The sequence below is a fragment of the Ceratotherium simum genome, chromosome 10 (assembly GCF_057802395.1).
Source record: "Ceratotherium simum simum isolate JZ-2026a chromosome 10, ASM5780239v1, whole genome shotgun sequence".
Classification (NCBI taxonomy): Eukaryota; Metazoa; Chordata; class Mammalia; order Perissodactyla; family Rhinocerotidae; genus Ceratotherium; species Ceratotherium simum.
In genome coordinates this window covers 82,994,654-83,016,830 of record NC_141909.1, presented here as the reverse complement: position 1 = coordinate 83,016,830, position 22,177 = coordinate 82,994,654, and the positions used below count along the sequence as shown (strand labels likewise).

Here is a 22,177-nt window from a genome sequence, read left to right as displayed (position 1 = left end):
GATTGAAATTGTACCGAGTATCTTGTCTGACCACACTGGTCTGAAACTAGTAATCAATAACAGCAGGTAAGCTGGAAAATTTACAAATATGTGGAAATTAAACAACACACTCCTGGAAAACCAAATGAGTCCACATATGGGTCAAAGAAGAAATCAAAAGGGAAATTTTAAAAACCTTTAAACAAATGAAAATGGAAACACAACATATCAAAACCTATGGGATGTGGCAAAAGCAATTCTAAGGGGGAAGTTCATAGCAGTAAACACCTATATTAAGAAAAATGAAAGATCTCAAATAAGCAATCTAACTTTACACCTGAAGGAATTAGAAAAAGAGGAACAATCTAATCCCAAAGTTAGCATAAGGAAGGAAATAATAAGGATTAGAGTAGAAATAAATGAAATAGGGACTAGAAAGGCAATAGAAAAAGTCAATGAAACAAAGAGTAGGTTTTTTGAAAAGATAGACAAAACTGACAAAATGTTAGCTAGCCTAACCAAGAAAAAAAGAGAGAGGACTCAAACAAAATTATAAATGAAAGAGGAGACATTACAACGGACACCACAGAAATACAAAGGATCGTAAGAGACTTCTATGAACAATTATACACCAACAAATTAGATAATCTAGAAGAAATGGATACATTCCTAAAAACATACAACCTACCAAGACTGAATCATGAAGAAATAGAAAATCTGAACAGACCAATAACTACTAAGGAGACTAAATCAGTTTTCAAAAACCTCCCAATAAAGAAAAGTCTAGGACCAGATGGTTTCACTGCTGAATTCTACCAAACATTTAAAGAATTAATACCAGTTCTCCTCAAGCCCTTCCAAAAAATTGAAGAGGACAGAACACTCCAAAATTCATTTTATCAGACCAGCATTACCTTGATGCCCAATCCAGAAAAGGACACTACAAGAAAAGAAAACTACAGGCCAATATCCTTGATTTATATAGATACAAAAATTCTTAACAAAATATTAGCAAACTGAATTCAACAGCTCATCAAAAGGATCATACATCATGATCAAGTGAGATTTATCCCTAGGATTCAAGGATGGTTCAACATACGCAAATCAATAAACATTGATACACCACATTAACAGAATGAAGGATAAAAATCAATGATCCTCTCAGTAGATGCAGAATAAGTGTTTGACAAAATCCAACACCCTTTTATGATGAAAGCTCTCAACAAATTGGGTATAAAAGGATCATATCTCAGCATAATAAAGACCATATATGACAAACTCACAGCTAACATCGTATTCAGTGGTGAAAAGCTGAAAGCTTTTTCTGTAAAATCAGAAACAAGACAAGAGTGCCCATTCTCCCCATTCCTATTCAGCATAGTACTGGAAGTCATGGTTAGAGCGATTAGGCAAGAAGAAGAAATGAAATGCATACAAATAGGAAAGAAAAAGCAAAGTTGTCTCTGTTTGCAGATGACATGATCTTATATATAGAAAACCCTAAAGACTCCACCAAAAAACTGTCAGAACTAATAAATGAATTCAGGAAAGTTGTAGGATAAAAAATCAACATACAAAAATCAGTTGCATTTCTATACACTAACAACAAACTATCTGAAAAATAAATAAAGAAAACAATCTCATTTCAAATAGCATCAAAAACAATAAAATACTTAGGAATAAATTTAACCAAAGGAGGTGAAAGATCTGTTCATTAAAAGCTATAAGACACTGATGAAAGAAATTGAAGAAGACAGTTGGTGAAATAAATGGAAAGATATCAAAAACTCTGAGTAGCCAAAGCAATCTTGAGAAAGCAGAGCAAGGCTGGAGGCATCACACTTCCTGATTTCAAACTCTACTACAAAGCTGTAGTGATCAGAACAGCACGGTACTGTTATAAAAACACATAGACCAATGGAACGGAATTGAGAGTCCAGAAGTAAACCCATGCATCTATGGGCAACTAATATTTGACAAGGGAGCCAAGAATACTCAATGGGGAATGGATAGTCTTTTCAATAAACGGTGTTGGGAAAACTGGATATGTACGTGCAAAATGAAATTGAACCCCTATCTTACACCACTCACAAAAATTAACTGGAAATGTATTAAAGACTTAAGTGTAAGACTTGAAACCATAAAACTCCTAGCAGAGGGGCCGGCCCCATGGCTTAGCAGTTAAGTGTGCACACTCCGCTACTGGCGGCCCGGGTTTGGATCCTGGGCGCGCACCGACGCACCGCTTGTCCAGCCATGCTGAGGCCGCATTCCACATACAGCAATTAGAAGGATGTGCAACTATGACATACAACTATCTACTGGGGCTTTGGGGAAAAAAAAAGGAGGAGGATTAGCAATAGATGTTAGCTCAGAGCCGGTCTTCCTCAGCAAAAAGAGGAGGACTGGCATGGATGTTAGCTCAGGGCTGATCTTCCTCACACACACAAAAAAAAAACTCCTAGAAGAAAACATAGGTAAAAAGCTCCTTGAGGTGCTGGCCCAGTGGCCTAGTGATTAAGTTTGGGTGCTCTGCTTCAGTGGCCTGGGGTTCGCAGGTTCAAATCTCTGGCGTGGACCTACACACCACTGATCAAGCCATGCTGTGGCGGCGTCCCACATATAAAGTAGAGGGAGATGGGCACGGATGTTAGCCCAGGGCCAGTCTTCCTCAGCAAAAAGAGGAGGACTGGCAACAGATGTTAGCTCAGGGCTAATCCTCCTCACCTAAAAAGAAAAAAAAGCTCCGTGATTGGTCTTGGCAACAATTTTTTGGATATGATGCTAAAAGCACAATCAACAAAAACCAAAATTAATAAGTGGGACTACATCAAACTAAAAAACTTTTGCACAGCAAAAGAAACAATCAACAAAAATAAAGAAGCAACCTTTGGAGTGAGAGAAAATATTTACAAAGCATATATCAGATACGAGTTTAATATCCAAAATATTGGATAATAAGGGACTCATACAACTCAATAGCAAAAATACTAACACAGTCACGCGTCACTTAACAATGGGGATATGTTCTGAGAAATGTGTCGTTAGGTGATTTCGTCATTGTGTGAACATCATAGAGTGTACTTACGCAAACCTAGGTGGTATAGCCTACCACACCAAGGCTATATGGTACTAATCTTATGGGACCACTGTTGAATATGTGGTCCATTGTTGACCAAAACGTTGTTATGCAGCACATGACTGTAATTTGATTTAAAAATGTACATAAGACCTAAATAGAAATTTTCCCAAAAAAGACATACAAATGGGCAACAGGTACATGAAAAGATGCTCAACATCACTCATCATAAGGGAAATGCAAATCAAAACCTCAATGAGATATCACCTCACACCCGGTTAGAATGGCTGTTATCAAAAAGACAAGAGATAACAAGTGTTGGCGAGGATGTGGAGAAAAGGGAACCCTTGTGCATTGTTGGTGGAGTGTAAATTGGTACAGCCACTATGAAAAACATATGCAGGATTCTCAAAAAACTAAAATAGAACTACCATATGATCCAGCAATCCCACTTCTGTGTATATATCCAAACGAAATGAAATCACTATCTCAAAGAGATATCTGCACCCCAATGTTCATTGCAGCATTATTCACAATAATCAAGACATGGAAACAACCTTAAGTGTCCATTGATGGATGAATGGATAAAGAAAATGAGATTGTACATATATACATGTATACACATACATACACACATAATGGAATATTATTCAGCCATAATGAAGAAGGAAATCCTGCCATTTGCAACAACATGGATGGACCTTGAGAATATTATGCTAAGTAAAATAAGTCAGACAGAAAGACAAATACTGTATGATCTCACTTATATGTGGCACCTAAAAAAAGCCTAGCTCATAGAAACAGAGTGGAATGTTGGTTGCCAGGGGCTGAGGGTGAAGGGTTAGAAATGGGGAGATGTGAATTAAAGGGTACTAACCTCCAGTTATCAGATGAATAATTTCTGGGGAATCCAATATACAGCATGGTGACTATAGTTAACAATACTGTATTATATACTTGAAAGTTACTAGGAGAGTAAATCTTAAATGTTCTCACTACAAAAAAAAAATAGTAGTTATGTGAGGTGATGGATATGCTAACCTTATCGTGGTAATCATTTCACAATATATACATGTTTTCAAAGCATCATGTTGTACACCTTAAACTTACACAATGTTCTATATCAATATCTCAATAAAGCTGAGGAAACGTTTTTTAAAACTGAAACATATGATAGTAGTTACACTTTAAGTATTGGTTGACTAATAAAATAAAAGTATGCATATTTTAGTAATCCCAATAGCCTCTCTATTCCTTTTAGAATAGTGTGTGCATATATGTGAGAGAAAGGCATATTGTTTATTGGTTCTGCAGAGAACTTTGATACCATATGAATTTTCTGGTGGTCATTCTGTATGAACTCGGACCTCTCGGGGGTTTATGGCCTGGACATTGGAAACTCCAGCTCTGACATTCTACTTTTTATTTGAACTCCCATAGGCCATCTCATTGTTAAGTAAATCTTATTCTTTCTATTTTTATAATATTATTTTACCTGACTAGAAAGTTTTCCAATTTTACAAGTAAATCTTTTCCAATAAAAATTACACATTTATGTCAAATTCTGAAAATCCTAGCTATATGTATATCCTGCTTTGTACCTTAGAGGGATGACCGAAATATTAGTTGTATATAAACCAAATCATCTTTCCAAAGCCACAGGTGAAAAACAGACACACAGATCAATGGGACAGAATTGAAAGCCCAGAAATAAAACCACACATGTACGGACAGCTAATTTTCGACAAAGGAGCTAAGAACATACAATGGAGAAAGGAAAGTCTCTTCAATAAATGGTGTTGGGAAAACTGGACAGCCACATGCAAAAGAATGAAAGTGGACCTTCTGCTATCGCCATTCACAAAAATTAACTCAAAATGGATCAAAGACCTGAAGGTGAGACCTGAAACTATAAAACTCATAGAAGAAAATATAGGCAACACACTATTTGACGTTGGTCATAAAGGAATCTTTTCAGATGATGTGCCTACCCAGACTAGGGAAACTAAAGAAAAAATAAACAAGTGGGACGTCATCAGATTAAAGAGCTTCTACAAGACAAACGAAACCAGAATCAAGATGAACAGACAACCCACCAGCTGGGAGAGAATATTTGCAAAACATGCATCTGACAAGGGGTTCATCTCCATAATATATAAAGAACTCACACAACCGAACAACAAAAAAACAAACAACCCTATCAAAAAATGTGCAGAGGAAATGAACAGACACTTCTCCAAAGAAGATATACAGATGGCCAATAAGCACATGAAAAGATGTTCAACATCACTAATCATCAGGGAAATGCAAATCAAAACAACACTAAGATACCACCTCCCGCCCGTTAGAATGGCTATAATCACCAAGACAAAAAACAACAAGTGTTGGAGAGGATGTGGAGAAACAGGAACCCTCATACACAGCTGGTGGGAATGCAAACTGGTGCAGCCTCTATGGAAAACGGTATGGAGATTCCTTAAAAACTTAAAAATAGAGATGCCCTATGGACCAGCCATCCCATTACTGGGAATCTATCCAACGAACCTGAAATCAACAATCCAGAGAGGCTTATGCTCCCCTATGTTCATTGCAGCATTCTTCACCATAGCCAAGAAGTGGAAGCAACCTAAGTGTCCCTCGACTGACGATTGGATTAAGAAAATGTGGTATATCTATATACAATGGAATACTACTCAGCCATAAAAAAAGACAAAATCGTCCCATTTGCAACAACATGGATGGGCCTGGAGGGTATTATGTTAAGTGAAATAAGCCAGAAAGAGAAAGACAAACACTGTATGATCTCACTCATATGTGGAATATAAACCAACACATGGACAGAGAAAACTGTATTGTGGTTACCAGGGGCAGTGGGGGTGGGGAGTAGGCACAAGGGGTGAAGGGAGACATATATATGGTGATGGACAAACAAAAATGTACAACCCAAAATTTCACAATGTTAAAAACTATTAAAACATCAATACAAAAAAAAAAAAAAAAGCCACAGGTGAGCATGGTATTTAAAAGAGCATGGTAAATTGATGGACCTCTTTAGTAACAGGAAAAAGCAGATTTTAATTCATCTTTTCTGTAAACATGGATTTTTGTACCTTGGGTATGCTTTAAATGAAACACACGCACATATCTATCTCTCTCCTTTAATTAAGGTTTATAGGATTTTTTTTGCCAGCCATTCTCACTGGCAAGTGGCTGATTCCCATTAGAGTCTGAGGTCCAGTGAGAAGTGGGCTTGAGCCCAGGGGGTTTCCATCAGTTTGTAGTGGGCTGCTTTTTATTCTCTGTTACTCTGTCCCAATTATGTGTCCATCGTTTAGAAAGACTGTGGGTTTTTGGATCGAAATCTTGTGGTCTCTTGGTAAAGTAGACCAATATAAACAAGCCAGCCCAGTTTAAGTCCTGAGAAGCGCCAGTGCATACCGTTTTTCTCCTTTTAGGCCTGCATGCTTGTTTTTCAACCAGATCTTGATATTGCCCGCCCTGACCTAGCAGAGAAGAGTGAAGTGATTATTTGTCTTGATTGCTCCAATTCCATGGAAAGTGTGACATTTTTGCAAGCCAAGCAAATTGCCTTATATGCACTGTCCTTGGTGGGTAAGAAGCAAAAGATCAACATTGTCAGGTTTGGCACAGGTGAGTGCTCTTGGGCCCCAGTCTAAAGTGTGCTTCCTCCTCAGTGTGAACACACTCAGGAGTAGAGCTGATGGCTGCTGGGAGCCCGACCTCGTCTGTGGAGTGAGAGGTAGCACAGCACGGAGTTCAAGAACAAGAACTCTGGAGCCAGACCCCTGGGTTCAGATTCCGACTGTACCAGTTACTAGCTCTAGGTGTCACCTTGGGCAAGTTACTTGAATTTTTCATGCCTCAGTTTCCTCATCTGTAATATGAGGGTGATAGTCCCTACCTTGTAGTGTTGTTGTGAGGCTTGAACTAATGTATATAAAGGATTTAAAACAGTGCTATGACATAGTGAGTGCTATATAAACATTACTATTTTTATTACCAGCCCTGGTGGTCTAGTGGTTAAGATCCAGCACTGTCACCATCGCAGCCTGGGTTTGTTTCCTGGTCAGAAAACCACACCACCCGTCTGTCAGTTGTCATACTGTGACAGCTGCTTGCTGCTGTGATGCTGAAAACTGCTACCTGGAATTCAAATACCAGCAGGGTCACCCATGGTGGACAGGTTTCAGTGGAGCTTCCAGACTAGACAGACTCGGAAGAAGGACCTCGCCACCTACTTCCAAAAAATTGGCCATGAAAACCCAGTGAATAGCAGCAGAGCACTGCAAAAAAGACCAGACCAGGTTCCACTCTGCTGTACACAGGGTCACTAGGAGCTAGAATCAACTCGATGGCAGTAACAACAACAAATGTTATTAGCAACTGAATCAAATGCAAGACCCTTGGTCTGACGAGTATGAGGGTCCCAAGGATATGGACAGAACATTTGAAATCAGCATGGTAGTGGAAAATCTGTAAGGAATGGTGTCAGGAAGCATCAGATCTGCCCTATTAGAAGAAAGGGAATGCCATCCTCCAGGCATGGGCCCAGGGGGATATCTCAGCCACCAAAAGAAGGCACGTTAGGGATGAGAGAAGGAGCACAGAGGGGAGTGAGGTGACAATCATGTCCTATTGATTCCTCTCTTCTGTGCCATTCAGCAGAAGGCTCATCCCCTTTACGAAGGAGCCAGGGTCTGCTGCTGCTGGGGGCAGAGGTCACACAAGCCTGGGGAGTGAGGAAGGAGCATGTGTCCCTCCCTGGCCAGGCTGCCTGTGAGATTGCTACGCCGCGCATCTTACTTAGCATAAGCAATCTGCTACAGAACAGAGGTCTAGAATGTAATTTTACTCAGAACATTTTGCACAGTGAAGTGCATAGTTTGAATGCACTAGTATTTATTACTTAAAGGAATACTGTGGTGAATTTTTATGTTAAGGTTATCAAACATTATTGTTTGTTAGTGGTCAATAAAGTGAATATTTAATGGCATCACCTCATACCAATTTTATTACACAGGTTATATGGAGTTATTTTCGTATCCTAAGTACATCACAAGCAATAATATGCCAACAGAGTTCATTAAGGTGAGTAAAAGAACCTTCCTTCATCTCCTATGTCTTCTTCTATCAAGTTTTAGTGGAACCGTCCAGGACTTATTCCTTCCAAGACCACCATCAGATACCCATAGTCCTTCAGTTTTTATATGTTGGTGGGCTCTTTTATTTCACTAAGAAAAGCAATATGAACTCATTAAAGAAAAATTGGAAATTAAAAAGGGTAGAAAGAAAAAAATTACCCATAGCTCCACCCCCAAATACAACCAGCATTAGCAGTTTTAGAATGTTTTCTTCTGTCCCTTTTTTTCTTTTCTTAAAATGGACCGAGCTGAGAATGACCAGTTGCCACCTCAGTCCAGGATGGCAAACCCAGGAGTTTTGATGTAATAGTTCTTTGAAAACCATATAAAATCAAATAAGTGCCAAGTGATAATATTATAGTTACTGTGTGACATTAAGTAAACTAAAAGGATATAAGCATAGTTGTTTCACAAATGTATAATTAGGAAAAAATATATTTTCAATGACAATATCTCTAAACCTTCATTAAGAGATGTGCTTTAGTAAATGATTACAGTAAATTATTAATATACCCAAAAAGGAGTAACCTTTTTGTTAATTTTGCTTCATTTCCTCCAGTCTGCTTCACCTACCATGGGAAATACAGACTTCTGGAAAACGCTCCGATATTTAAATTTACTGTACCCTTCTCAAGGGTTACGGAACATTCTCCTTATATCTGATGGGCACCTCCAGAATGAGAGCCTGACATTGCAGCTTGTAAGGAGAAATGTCCAGCACACCAGGCTATTCTCCTGTGGTATTGGGTAAGTGGGTCTGAGATCTGGTCGCACAGTGGAGACCACGGGGAAAAAGGCAGCCTGCGAGTAGGCTTTTTAGTGGCCTGCACAGGCTTTTTGGGAGTTGTGAACTTGGCACTAGCATACGGAAGCTGTTAAGCACAGAGATGCGGAGCTCAGGCTCTGGCCAGACTGCCTGGGTCTCAAAACCTGAGTGGGCCAGTTAGTAGCCATGACCTTAACCATGTTGCTTAACCTCTTGTCTATAAAATGAAGATGATAATGAAAATATCATAGGTTTAATAGGCTTGCTCTGAGGATTAAATGAGCTCATATACAGAAAGCACTTAGAACAGAGCCGAATTGATGTTAGATATTATTACTTTGCGTAAAAATCCAAATTTCCAGCCTATCCTGAGATGCCTGAAGATCTGTCAAGGCCAGGCACAACCCTCCTTTGGCTGTTTTTGACTGGGGCCGAGGAGCTCCTGCTGCTCTGGGGGTCCCTCACCCAGGTGCTCTGCTCCTTCACAACACCTTTCTGGTTGCTGTGAGCATCTGCATTTTTAAACCCTGTAATGTACATGGAATCTTTCTCTAGGGAGGCTAAAACCCCATGACTGTTGGAATTAACTCCCTCCCCAATTATAGTTAGCTTTTTTGGATTGAACTAAGGTATATGGTGTAAATATAAGGAAAACACCGCACAGAAGGGGCCAGACCGGTGTTTGCACAGAGCATGCCTGCCCCCCGTCTCCCTGTGCTCGCCCCGTACAGTCCCCATCCTGGCAGTGATCACCAGGCCTTCCTGTTCTGAGGCAGTGCACAGAGCAGGATGCTCCCTCAGCATGTTGATGGGGGTGGGGTGTTTGTGTTCTCTGGGGCTGACGTGCTGTCCTGCACTGTGGGCCTCCTCAAGCCTCAGTGTGAGCTCCAGGGGCTGGGACCCTCGACACCCTTTGATGGCCCTCCCTGCTGTACCCAGGCTACACCTGCCTGCCCAGAGGGCTCTTTTCTTCTCTCTGCCCTCCTCAGTCACAAATGCTAGTCCTGTTCCCTGTAATCTGAGGCTTAACAGGGCATCACAGACCAACCAGGGAATTTATCCAACCCACAGCAGACTCCCCTAGAAATTGTTCCTAACAGAACTTTACCTGATAACTCACACCTGTAGACACGGGGTGGCTGGCCCTAACCTGCTGCAGGGATGTGTCCCCTCCCTACCTGAGTCAGTGCCCTATTCCATCTTCCTGGTTACAGCACTACCTCCCTGCTCCCTCCACTGCGTGTTGGGCCTGCTGTGCTGGTCTGGGCTCACACACCTCAGCACAGAAGGCATGTCCCCTGTTGATTCCTTCTGTGCTGAGGGCCTATCATGGGACAGACACTGCTTGGCACTAGGCTGCAGCTCTGTCTGTGGGGAGACAGTCAGCAAGCAGTCCAGTAAGCTCAAAGGGGAGATGGGTTTTCCTAAGTGCTTTGAAGGAAAAAATAGGGGTGCTGTGATGGGAGTGACTGGGGTGGCGGGCACAAGCCTCCTTTGGGTGGTGACTTTGCTTTGACACAACCCAGCCTGAGGGAGCCGGAATTGTTACTGATAATCTGTCAAGTTTTTAGGATCTTTCTAAATGTTTCTGTTTTACACATACATACTTATTTGTGTTCACAAACTCTAGCAAGATGTTGTGAGTTCTCCAGGAGTAGAGACTGCTCATCCTGCTTGTTGTAACAAGTCGTCCTTGAGGTCCACACCGCAGGAGCACAAAAGAGATTCCAAGCAGCCTCACTAACTGATGAAATCTATAAAATACAAATAAACTTGACTTAAAGATTTTCTAATCAGGGTTGTAATCACCGCCAACTAATTTTCAGAAGGAAAGACAAATCCATTCTTTATCAATAGGCTAAAGAATGTTTCAGAAATAACTTTCTTAAGCTCTTTTTCTGAAAATTAATTGATCATTTCTTTAATATTTTAGGAGAAACCTCTCTAAGAAAGGCATTCTTGATAGTTATAGAAGTATTATTGAGAGAAATTATAAAAAGACATTGTCATTTAATATCAAAGATTACCTTGCTAGAATGAGAGTTACTGCCTTATCTCTTTTGCTCTCTAGATGTGTATCACATTTTAAGGTGTAAATTTTAGTAACTCTTTCCATTTCTCAGCCTTTGGGATCAGATGTGGGTAACTTAGACATTCATTGAAAGTAGGTTGATATCTATCAGCGTTCTGATACGTTTTGGGGGTTTTTCAGAATCATCTACTCCTTCCTTTGGTCAATCAGAAGTCAAGAATTTCTGCTTTTATCTATTGTGAAAGAGAGATAAGTCCTCTGATATGTGGGAGCTTAAATTACCCAAACCTTCAGATTTTTGATACTCTGTCATAAGTTTTATCTCTTTAACCTCAGCTACAGAAGAGTAAATTCTTCTGCATGTAAATGTCTCTTTTATTGAGTTTCAAGCTGTGTCACCATTGTTAACTACATGTGCTTCAAAAATGTTTCCAAAATTTTTTGAAAATTAAAATGTGAAATGTGATCAGTTCCACAGCAAATCGTCACATCTTAAGGACTTTGTCCCACTGTGGTGCTGGAGTATTTGAATATTTTAACTCAAAATCCAAACACAATTGGAAAAAACAGGTATGTTTCTCAAACATCTTATTTCTAGTCTTATATTTACATGTGGAAATATTATCTTCTTACAAATCTAGTGATAGTAACTTCTCAGTTTTCATTAATGGAAAGGGGAGCTAGAAAGAGGCAAAAGGCACCAAAGGTGGCCCTGCCCTTAGTACACACTTACTGCCTAAACACAGTCAATACTTAATTGGGTCATTCTCCTAGCTAACAGTTTGATTTCTGCTTTATAAAGTGTCATGGATTGATTTTTGAAAGTGAAGTATTACACATGTTTTGCTAGGATTCTTTTTTTTGTGTGTGTGTGAGGAAGATCAGCCCTGAGCTAACATCATGCCAATCCTCCTCTTTTTGCTGAGGAAGACTGGCCCTTAGCTAACCTCTATTGCCAATCCTCCTTCTTTTTTTCCCCAAAGCCCCGGTAGACAGTTGTATGTCGTAGTTGCATATCCCTCTAATTGCCGTATGTGGGACGCCGCCTCAGCATGGCCGGACAAACGGTGCATCGGCGCGCGCCCGGGATCCGAACCCGGGCCGCCAGTAGCGTAGCACACGCACTTAACCGCTAAGCCACGGGGCCGGCCCCTAGGATTCATTTTTTATTGTGGTAAAATATATATAAAATTTACCATTTTAACCATTTTTAAGTATACAATTCAGTGGCATTAAGTACATTCACACTGTTGTGCAGCCATCACCACCATCCATCTCCAGAACTTTTTCATCTTCCCAAACAGAAGCTCTATACTCATTAAACAACAACTCCCCATTCCACCTCCCCCCCAGCCCCTGGTAACCACCATTCTACTTTGTGTCTCTATGAATTTGACTACTTTAGATACCTCATGTAAGTGGAATCTTACAATATTTGTCCTTTTGTGCCTGGCTTATTTCATTTGGCATAATGTTTTCAAGGTCTATTCATGTTGTAGCATGTGTCAGAATTTTCTTCCTTTTTAAAGGCTGAATAATATTCCACTGTATGTACATACCACATTTTGTTTATCCATTCATTTGTTGATAGACATCTGGGTTATTTCCCCCTTTTGGTTATTGTGAATTATGCTGCTGTATTAGCATATAAGCATATGTTCGAGACCCTGATTTCAATTATTTTGGGTATATACCCAGAAGTGGAATTGCTGGATCATACAGTAATTCTATGTTTAGTTTTTTTAGGAACTGCCATAGTGTTGTTCATAGTGGCTGCACCATTTCACATTCCTACCGGCAATGTACTAGGGTTCCAATTTTTCCACATCATTGCCAACACTTGTTATTTTCCATTTTTTGTTTTGTTTTTTATAATAACCATCCTAATGGATGTGAAACTGTATCTCATTGGGGTTTTGATTTGCATTTCCCTAATGACTGGTGATGTTGAACATCTTTTTATGTACCTGTTGGCCATTTGGATGTCTTCTTTGGAGAAATGTCTATTCAAGTCCTTTGTGGGATTAATTTTTATAACTGGAATGTACTCCTTACCAAAGTTGTAATTAACTAATGGAATAATTTTATGATTTTTTTGTATATTTAAATTATGTGCTAATGCTATTATTAAAAATTCTATTTAAACTCTTTTTGGGGGCCAGCCTGGTGGCATAGTGGTTAAGTTCGTGTGCTCTGCTTCAGCAGCCCAGGGTTTGCAGGCCCAGACCTGTGCACTGCTTCTCAAGCCATGCTGTAGCAGGCGTCCCACATATAAAGCAGAGGCAGATAGGCACGGATGTTAGCCCAGGGCCGATCTTCCTCAGCAAAAAACGGAGGATTGGCAGCAGGTGTTAGCTCAGGGCTGATCTTCCTCACCAAAAAAAAAAAAAAATCTTTTTGGAAAAGTACCCTGAGCAGGAAGGAGGAAAAAAAAAAAAAAGCCAAAGAGCTACAAATCCCAAAGGATAGAATGTAAAATTTAAGTGTTAAGTAACTGTTTTATGGATATAATATTGAAAGAGAAATTATTCCTCTTTTATTAATAGATAGAAGACCAAATGACGAGGTTACGTTCTCCAAGTTGCCACTCTGTCTCCGTCAGATGGCAGCAGCTACGTCCCGCCGCACCCGAGCCCCTGCAAGCCCCTGCGCAGGTGCAGTCCTTGTTCCCTGGTGACCCGCTCCTCATCTACGGGCTGATTCCTCATTGCACACAGGTGAAGAGGCACACAGTGTGTTGTACTGTGGGAAGAGCAATATATTTTGCTAATAATATTTTTTTTCTTTCTTTTTTCTTCCCTCTCCTTCTCCCCCAAATCATAGTATGCTGGCACATTTTCCCTTCTGGAAACATAATGGGTGGCTAACCAGGGACACTGGAGAGCCTTTAACTCCATTGAAAGGAGAGAGGAAATTGCTGAAAGAATCACTGTTAAACTAACTAAGACACTGTGGAGTAGAAAAGCTAATAAGGAAATTTTTTTCCCATTTCAGGCAACTCTATGTGCATTAATTCAAGAGAAAGAATTTTCTACAATGGTATCAACTACTGAACTTCAGAAGACAACTGGAACTGTAAGACTCAAACCTTAAACTATGGACCCACTGTTGGATGGTTACAATAAGTTCATATTTTCATACATAAGCTCCTGGTCGTTCCTCCGTTGTCGTCTGTGTTGACATTTCAGTGCACGATACGTGCGGAGGATTGTTATCTGTACAGATGAGGGCACTTTCCTTCGGTTTCTAATGTAGCAGTTCTTCATCTGGGAAACAAGTCTAGGTGTATCCATATGGGCATCAATGGGTATGAATAACTGTAATTAAATTTGGTATTTTATGCATAAAAGTATTTTTGGAGGGGGGGCCGGCCCGGTGGCGCAGCAGTTAGGTGCGCGTGCTCTGCTTCAGCGGCCCAGGGTTCGCAAGTTCAGATCCTGGGTGCACCGCTTGTCAAGCCATGCTGTGGTGGCGTCCCATATAAAGTAGAGGAAGACGGGCACGGATGTTAGCCCAGGGCCAATCTTCCTCAGCAAAAAGGGGAGGATTAGCATTGGATGTTAGCTCAGGGCTGATCTTCCTCACAAAAAAAAAAAACAAACATTTTTTTTATGGAGGTTCTCAAAGATGTCCGTGACAATAAAAGTTAAGTGCCACTAGTCCACCTATGTTATTTTAAAATATTAAGTAAAAACACTATTGGACTAAGAGTAAAACATATCAAATATTGAGGATGTGTTTGTTTTTTCTACTTTTGGATTAAAAGCAAATGAATTATCACCAAAAAGTTAGTAGTATTTGCGTAAGTACCGAATCTACTATGGTTAGACCTGAAAAATTCCTAACCTGTCTCTGCTGTAATATGTAGCTTGCTATTCATAGGAGCCTTTGTATAATCAGATAAACCATTTCCCATACATTTCTGGGTTTTTGCTTTTTTAAATAAAATATGGCTTACTTTTTTGGCACAGAATCAATAATTATAACTGATTGCTTGCCGCTGATTTATGTATAGAACTTAAGGGAATCTCCATATTGTTTTAAAAATTGAATCTAAGAGGCAAATAAAGTAAAAGGAGTTGACCTGGGAAGAGGTCATTTTCCATGAAGTCACTGTCTTTATAGTTGGGCTTCCTCTGTGAACTGTGGCCTCAGCAGTAACAAAGTTAAGAGTTGGAATTATCATTGAAAGCAGACCTTGCCGTTGAAGATCACTTCTGTTTCTTAGTCATCTGAGAGAACAAGGAGGAAATCCTTCACCTGCACTTCCTAGTGCCCTCTCTCCGCCCCTGCCCTCAGAGTGGAGGGTGACATTCATGGTGGCACCACAGCACAAAGCTGGCTACTCCTACAGTAGAAGAATAAAGGTTTTGAAATAAATTGAATTGGCAAAATGACCTTTCATAGAAAAGGCGAAACTGTAGGGATAAAACATAGATGAGATAAAACACAGGTGAGTGGTTTCTGGGGGCTCGAGGTGACTGCAGGGGGAGTTTTGAAGGGGAAGGAACTGCTCTGTATCTTAATTCAGTGGTGGTCCCACCACTGAATACATTCATTGAAACTCATCAAACTGTACACTTAAAAAAGGTGAATTTCATTCTACATACATTACACCTCAATTTTTAAAGTGGTTTCCTATGTAAGACTTTAATTAGAGGCCATTTGAATGTTTTTTCCTTTGCTGCTTAAATACAGATGATTCACAAGCTGACAGCACGAGCTCTGATCAGAGATTATGAAGATGGCATTCTCCACGAAAATGAAACGAAGCACGAGGTTCACTCTTTTCATGATCCTTCTTAAATTGACTTATCCGTGGGAATATAAACTGAGGCTAGCTGGATGAGGACGCACGTGGTGTCACGGGCATTCATTGTTGTAGCTGTGTTTTCTGTGCCTGGGGTGCAGGGTGCTCCGTAAATGTTTGTTGAGTGAATTAATGAAAGAACAGATGTCAGTGGTTTCCTGAGAATTCTGTGATAATTTTACCCATCAGAGAGAGGCCAGAGGAGGGCTCAGAGAATGTTCACTGGGTGCCTGGAATAAACCTCACCTCAGATGTCATGTGTTGTAGGTGTTAGTATTCCCACTTTAGTGATGAAGCCCAGGTGTAGGATGGGTGGGTGATCTGCCTAAGGATACACAGTGGAGCCAAAGCCCAGCTTGCTCCCTCCTTGCTGAGCTAATGAGGCCCCTGTCAGGAGGTCCCACTCACCAGGGGACCATGATGGCCCGGCTGGTCCCTCTGGGGCTGTGATCTTAACTGAGGTTAGGAGCATTAGTACTCAATGCCATCCCCCCAAAAAGGTGCCAGCGTGTCGTGCGGGGCCATTGGTACCCTTGCAGACAGTCCCAGCACGTGATAAATGGCATCGTGCTTTCACTCTTCACCTTTGCCGCCCTTTGGGTTAGCAGCCTTGTGTTCTGTTTTGCTTAAGGCCCTTTTTATGTATGAGGGCAGCAGACCTGCCCTGCCACCGAACAGCCCTGACTTGTCCCTCCGCATCTCCAACCACTTGGATTCCTCATCTCTAACGTAGGCACAGACCATCAGTCAAAGAAGGCGGAAGCTCACCACACTGGAGAGGCAGAGTTCTTTGTAAACTATAAAGAGCTATAAATATGAATTATTTTTTCTAGGACTTAGCTAGTCAGTTGATCCCATTTTTGTAAGGAATATCAACTCACCTACTTAAGATGTTTAGACAGGGCCATTGATTCAATATTTAGTATGAAATACTAATTATAAAGTGATTTATTTTTTATAGAAAAACACCTTTTTAGATTATTTAACACTTGTTTAATTGGTCATACATAGCTAAAGAGTGAAAATAAAACAGGATGTGATTTCATTTGTTTTATTCTATCCTAGATGAAGAAGCAAGTCTTAAAATCTCTGATTATTAAACTCAGTAAAGAAAACGGTCTCATAACCCAATTTACAAGCTTTGTGGCAGTTGAGAAAAGGGTGTGTATTGTTGTTGGTTCATGGTTATTTTATTTATATTTACATATTAAGAAAATTACTCTTGCTCTGACTGTTACTGGCAATATCCACATGCGTGGCTTGTGAGGAGCGGGGAGGGGAGACGCAGGAGGATGGTCACGAAGGGCCTCAGCATTAGGGCTCACCTCTACATGAGTTACTATGTTATTAATTTTAATGTTATAATTATCACTTAGTTACATGTATACTTTTGAGATATACTACAATTACGTTACATTTTTGGCATTTCTCATCTTTTATTAATCCAAGACCCTCAAAAAATAGAAAAGGAAAGGCCTGGGCTTCCCTTACCCCCTGAAAGGCCCTTTCTCTTTCATGAGTTTAAGTGGAGAATCCACATAGGGCACTTAGCGCAGTGCCCACACCCGGTAAGAGCTCAGGAAGAGGAAGCCATTCAGCTGAGCGTGTCTCTCTTCTCTGCCGCTTTCTCACTTGTGGCCTCAGACACACAATCCAATCTGACACCCAAACATATTCCAAACCAAACATTCACAAGGCTTTAGACTGTATATTAATCATTTAATTTGATAACGTCTGTTTTGTTTTTACCTAATTGTGATTTAATATAGGATGGTAATGAATCACCTTTTTCTAATATTCCAAATATCCTGGAAATTATTGCCAAAGAAGATGTAGATTTTCTGCCATACATGAGTTGGCAGGAGGAGCAACCAGACAGCAGCGTGACACAGGTGAGTGTGCATTACCAAATACATTGACATGGTGTGCTCATGCTTTTATGATGGTGAGGGGAACCCTTTGCTGAAATAGCACCCTTGTTACTTGTATGTAAAGAAACTATTGTCTCCCTGATGATGGAAAGTATGTGCACATTTGTAAAAATGTTGTTAGATGACTGAGAAAGTCACCATATATAAAGGTAGCTGTAAAGTATGGAAAGGGAACAGCTGTGGTTATGCCTCATTCCTAAACAGATAAACTGTCAATATAGGAAGCTAAAGTCATTTACTCTAAGTAATATAATAGGTTTGCCATGAAAGTAGTGATAACAGTCCTATCTAATAATCTAAAATCACCACCAATATTTCTTAAAGTTTATAGTGCTTTATACTGTGGCCTTTATAGACAGAAACATAATAAAAATTGAGAAAAGTGACTTAAAAATTGGAAGGCATATTCAAAAGCAACGGAACAAAACAGTGCTAATAAGACTCTTAGGTATCCAGGTTAGAGAAGTAAAATTGCCAAAATTTAGAAATTTACCATCTTATGGGAAAAAATTTGTGAGAGGAATTTTGGGAAAATATAACATATGCAACATTCATTTTCTTTGATCCATTTTAAAGTCACTGTGTTAGTTAAGAATATAAAAACAGGGCCAGCCCCGTGGTGTAGTGGTTAAGTGCACACACTCCGCTGCTGGAGGCCTGGGTTCGGATCCCGGGCGCGCACCAACACACCGCTTGTCAGGCCATGCTGTGGCAGCGTCCCATGTAAAAGGGAGGGAAGATGGGCACAGATGTTAGCCCAGGGCCAGTATTCCTCAGCAAAAAGAGGATTGGCATGGATGTTAGCTCAGAGCTGATCATCCTCACACACATACAAACACACTAAATAAATAAATTTAAGAATATAAAAACACATTAGATATCATTTGCTTTGCTCATGAAATCACGTTTAGTATGTTTCAAGATGGTAAATAACAAGACAACAGCAACAAAATGAAACTGCAAGTGTTTCCTCAAATCCCTCATGCAGAATTTTTGTTTTGTTTTATCTTATAGTTATCTTTAAAGAAAAGGGGGGAGGATAATAACTTCAGAAAATCATGTTTCCACTCCCTTTCTGGGTTCACTTCCTGAGTCACATAGCTCCTGTTAGAAGAGAAGTTGTAGCCGCCACAGCACAGATGGGCAGTGACAGGGCTGGAGGAGTGACCCTGGCACAACCAGCCAGCTCATCCCCTCTTCTGGAATGAGCCAAGGCATAGAGAAACCAAGACTGTATTGAAGAGCTAACATCAAGGAGGTCTTTGGATGGTGTTTCCAAAAATTGAAAGAGATTTATGCATATGATAAAATCCAAAGACAATGATGAACTGGGAAAAATATTTGCAACAGAGACAGATTAATTTTCTTATTATATAAAGAACTCCCATGAATTAAGAAAAAGACGAGTAATCCAAGCAAAAAACAGGCAAAGGGTTTGATCATAAATAAGGAAATAATACGGCTCTTAAACATAGGAAAAGAAGCTCAATTTCATTGTTGCTAAGAGAAATGCAAGTTAAAACTGCAATGAGATCCTATTCTTGTATCTGTCAGGTTGGCAAAGATCAAAAAAGGTAGATAATCAAGATAAGCAAGTCAGTGAAATACAGTGTTGAGAACACAGGTGCTGGGGCCAGACTGCTTGGGTCTGAGTCCCAGCCCCACGTCACTCGCTACCTGGCCTCACCCTCTCAGTGCTCCAGCCTCTGTGCTCTAAAATGGGGACAGTGAGAAAACCTGCTCAAAGGCTTGTTGTGAGAAGTAAAGGAATTAAGACACATGAGGCCTTTAGAGCATGGCTGGCTCTTGGCAGGTATTCAGTCTATGTGAACCATCATTATTCTTAGCAAGGGTGTTGGCAATAGGCACTGTCCCACAAGCTGATGGGACAGGAAGTCAGTGCATGCTCTACACAAGGCAGTCTGTCAACATCTATGCAGTTCTTAAATAGAATGACATGGCTCTATATGTGCTGTGATGGGAAGATTCCCTAAGATATATTCAGCAAGAAAAGCAAGGTGGAGAACAGTGTGAATAACATGCTACTATTGATATAAAAACAAAAATAAAAGAATGTAAATTTATTTGCTTGTTTGTTCATTTTCTTATTTTAAAATTTCTGTATGTCTACGCGCTCTGGAGAGAGACCCTAGAAACTGATAAGAGCGCTTGTCTCCAGGGAGGATAGTGGGTGACCAGGAGGTTTCGAGGGATGCTTGATTTGTTACAGTGTACCCTTTTGTATATTTTGAATCTTATATCATGGGAATGGATTGCCCACTCAAAATATAAATAAACTTTAAAAACACACAAACAGTGTTTGGGGGAGTCCAGTCAGAGTAAGAGATGCATGTATGCTGATCCCATTGGTAAGTTTAGCCAGATTCAGGGTGGCCCAGTGGCCTCACACAAAGGCAGCGTACGTGTTGACAACATCGGCGTGAGGCTACAGTTGTCATTCTGGGACTTCAAGATCCTACTTTAGGGAATGTGGCTTAGGGGTTATTAAGGGAAGGTAAAGGGACCCAGCTGAGGGGCAGTGACACTGTCCTCCCTCTGTTACTCCCACAAGGGAGTCATTTGAGTGAAAAAGTTTTGGAAAAAACATCAGATGTACAATTAATAATTAACTGTTGCCCTTGAAACAAGACAGCCTTATTGTCAAAATGAGTCCTTGAAAATATATATTTATTTTAAATGTGTCAAACACACAGAAACGATCTAGAGAGATATATGTCAAACAGAGATTGGATATGAAATTCTGTGTAATTTTTATTTTCTTCTTTGTGTCTACCTGTATTTTCTAATTTTTTCATCATGCATGTGTATTGTTTATAAAATTTTTAAATTTATTTTCAAAATTGGTTCTAAATTCATTTGGGTTTTACTATAGTGTAATAAAGAACTATTTCATACTAATTTTGCAAATACTTTGGACTTTAATATTTCCAGATCCAAACCTATAGAACGACAAACTACAGATTACAAAATTACAAATTAAATTGATGACTTGATAGTTTATCTTTATTTCAGCTACAATAATTTTTCTGAATGAACCCTCTAATTTAGCAAAAATATTAAAGCTTCTGTTACTCTCCCTCGGGATTTATTTTACTTACCAAAATATGACAAGTAACAAATTCTGTTTGGAATTATTTCCGTTCAGGTCAGTAACAGGCAGCAAGAGATCACTGGAAGAGCACTGGCGATCTGGGATCTGCCTCGGCTCTGCCTGACTTGCTTAAGCTTAAGGGGTCTCAGTTTTCTTATTTATTAATGAGACCATGCTTGGCGTTCAGCTCCTTTTCTGTTCTAGTGCACACACGATGGGTGACGTTCACATGCTCAGCGCCCTCCCAAGGGCATGCCTAGGTTTAAGAATAATTCCTCATACACTCACCCTAATCCACTCCTTTCTTGCCCACTCATGAAGGCATATTGAAAACAAGTAAGAGGCAGATATTTTATAAAAGTAACTTCTAATCTAATTTTTAAAGTAAATTATTTTTTTTTTGAGGAAGACTGGCCCTGAACTAACATCTGTTGCCAATCTTCCTCTTTTTTTTTTCCCCAAAGCCCCAGTACATAGTTGTATATCCTAGTTGTAGGTCCTTCTAGTTCTTCTATGTGGGATGCTGCCTCAGCATGGCTTGATTAGCCGTGAGTAGGTCTGTGCCTAGGATCCAAACTGGTGAACCCTGGGCTGCTGAAGCAGAATGCACGAACTTAACCACTACGTCACCAGGCTGGCCCCCTAAAGTAAATTATCTTAAAAAAAATCAATACTTTAACTGTTATTAGCAACAAATTGAGTGTCTGACTGAGATTAGAACCCTTCGAGCACTCTATTTCAGCATCTCTCTCGAGAGAACCTGCATTGTTCCTTAGTAGATGATGATGGTTAAACATAATTAAAGATTGTGAACTTGAAGAGAAAGAAGAGGAAAGTGAGTAATTTTGGCAAATAGAAGAATCATGCTAGGAGTATGAGCTTATTTTTGTTCATTTAGTGAAATGTTTTCTTACATAGTCACGTGGTTCAAAATCCAAACAGTACAAAAGGGGAGACAGTGAATCCTTCCCAACGGATTCATTCACTCAGTTCTCCTCCCCAGAGGCATCCATTATTACAGGTTTCTTGTCATATTTTTCCAGAAATAGCATATATATATATGAGCTAAATATGAATTTTCCCATCTGTTTACAGGTATATACTATGTACAGTGTATATACTATACACACTGTGCTATACATTGTTTTTAATCTACACCTTGGAGATATATTAAAGAACAGCTTCTTTATTTTTATGGCTGAAAAGCATTATATCATATGGATGTACTAGAATTTATTTATCCAAGTCTTTTATTAATGGACATTTAGTTTATTTCCTGTCTATAACAAACAGTGTTACAGTGAAT

General features: G+C 39.9%; 1 protein-coding gene across 10 annotated transcripts in view; it reads left to right on the top strand.

Annotated features, from left to right (window-relative positions):
* PARP4 (poly(ADP-ribose) polymerase family member 4) overlaps window positions 1–22,177 on the top strand; it is a 153,124-nt gene that overhangs the window by 91,706 nt on the left and 39,241 nt on the right. For 9 of the 10 annotated variants that reach the window (XM_087436343.1, XM_087436347.1, XM_087436344.1 and 6 more), the window contains 9 exons: window positions 6,514–6,709; window positions 8,100–8,167; window positions 8,780–8,967; window positions 11,489–11,588; window positions 13,565–13,735; window positions 14,013–14,093; window positions 15,717–15,797; window positions 16,894–16,989; window positions 17,598–17,720. In XM_087436343.1, coding sequence (XP_087292469.1) covers window positions 6,514–6,709; window positions 8,100–8,167; window positions 8,780–8,967; window positions 11,489–11,588; window positions 13,565–13,735; window positions 14,013–14,093; window positions 15,717–15,797; window positions 16,894–16,989; window positions 17,598–17,720 — 1,104 coding nt within the window. The remainder of the gene's footprint in view (window positions 1–6,513; window positions 6,710–8,099; window positions 8,168–8,779; window positions 8,968–11,488; window positions 11,589–13,564; window positions 13,736–14,012; window positions 14,094–15,716; window positions 15,798–16,893; window positions 16,990–17,597; window positions 17,721–22,177) is intronic. The other variant, XM_087436345.1, reaches the window with a different exon arrangement.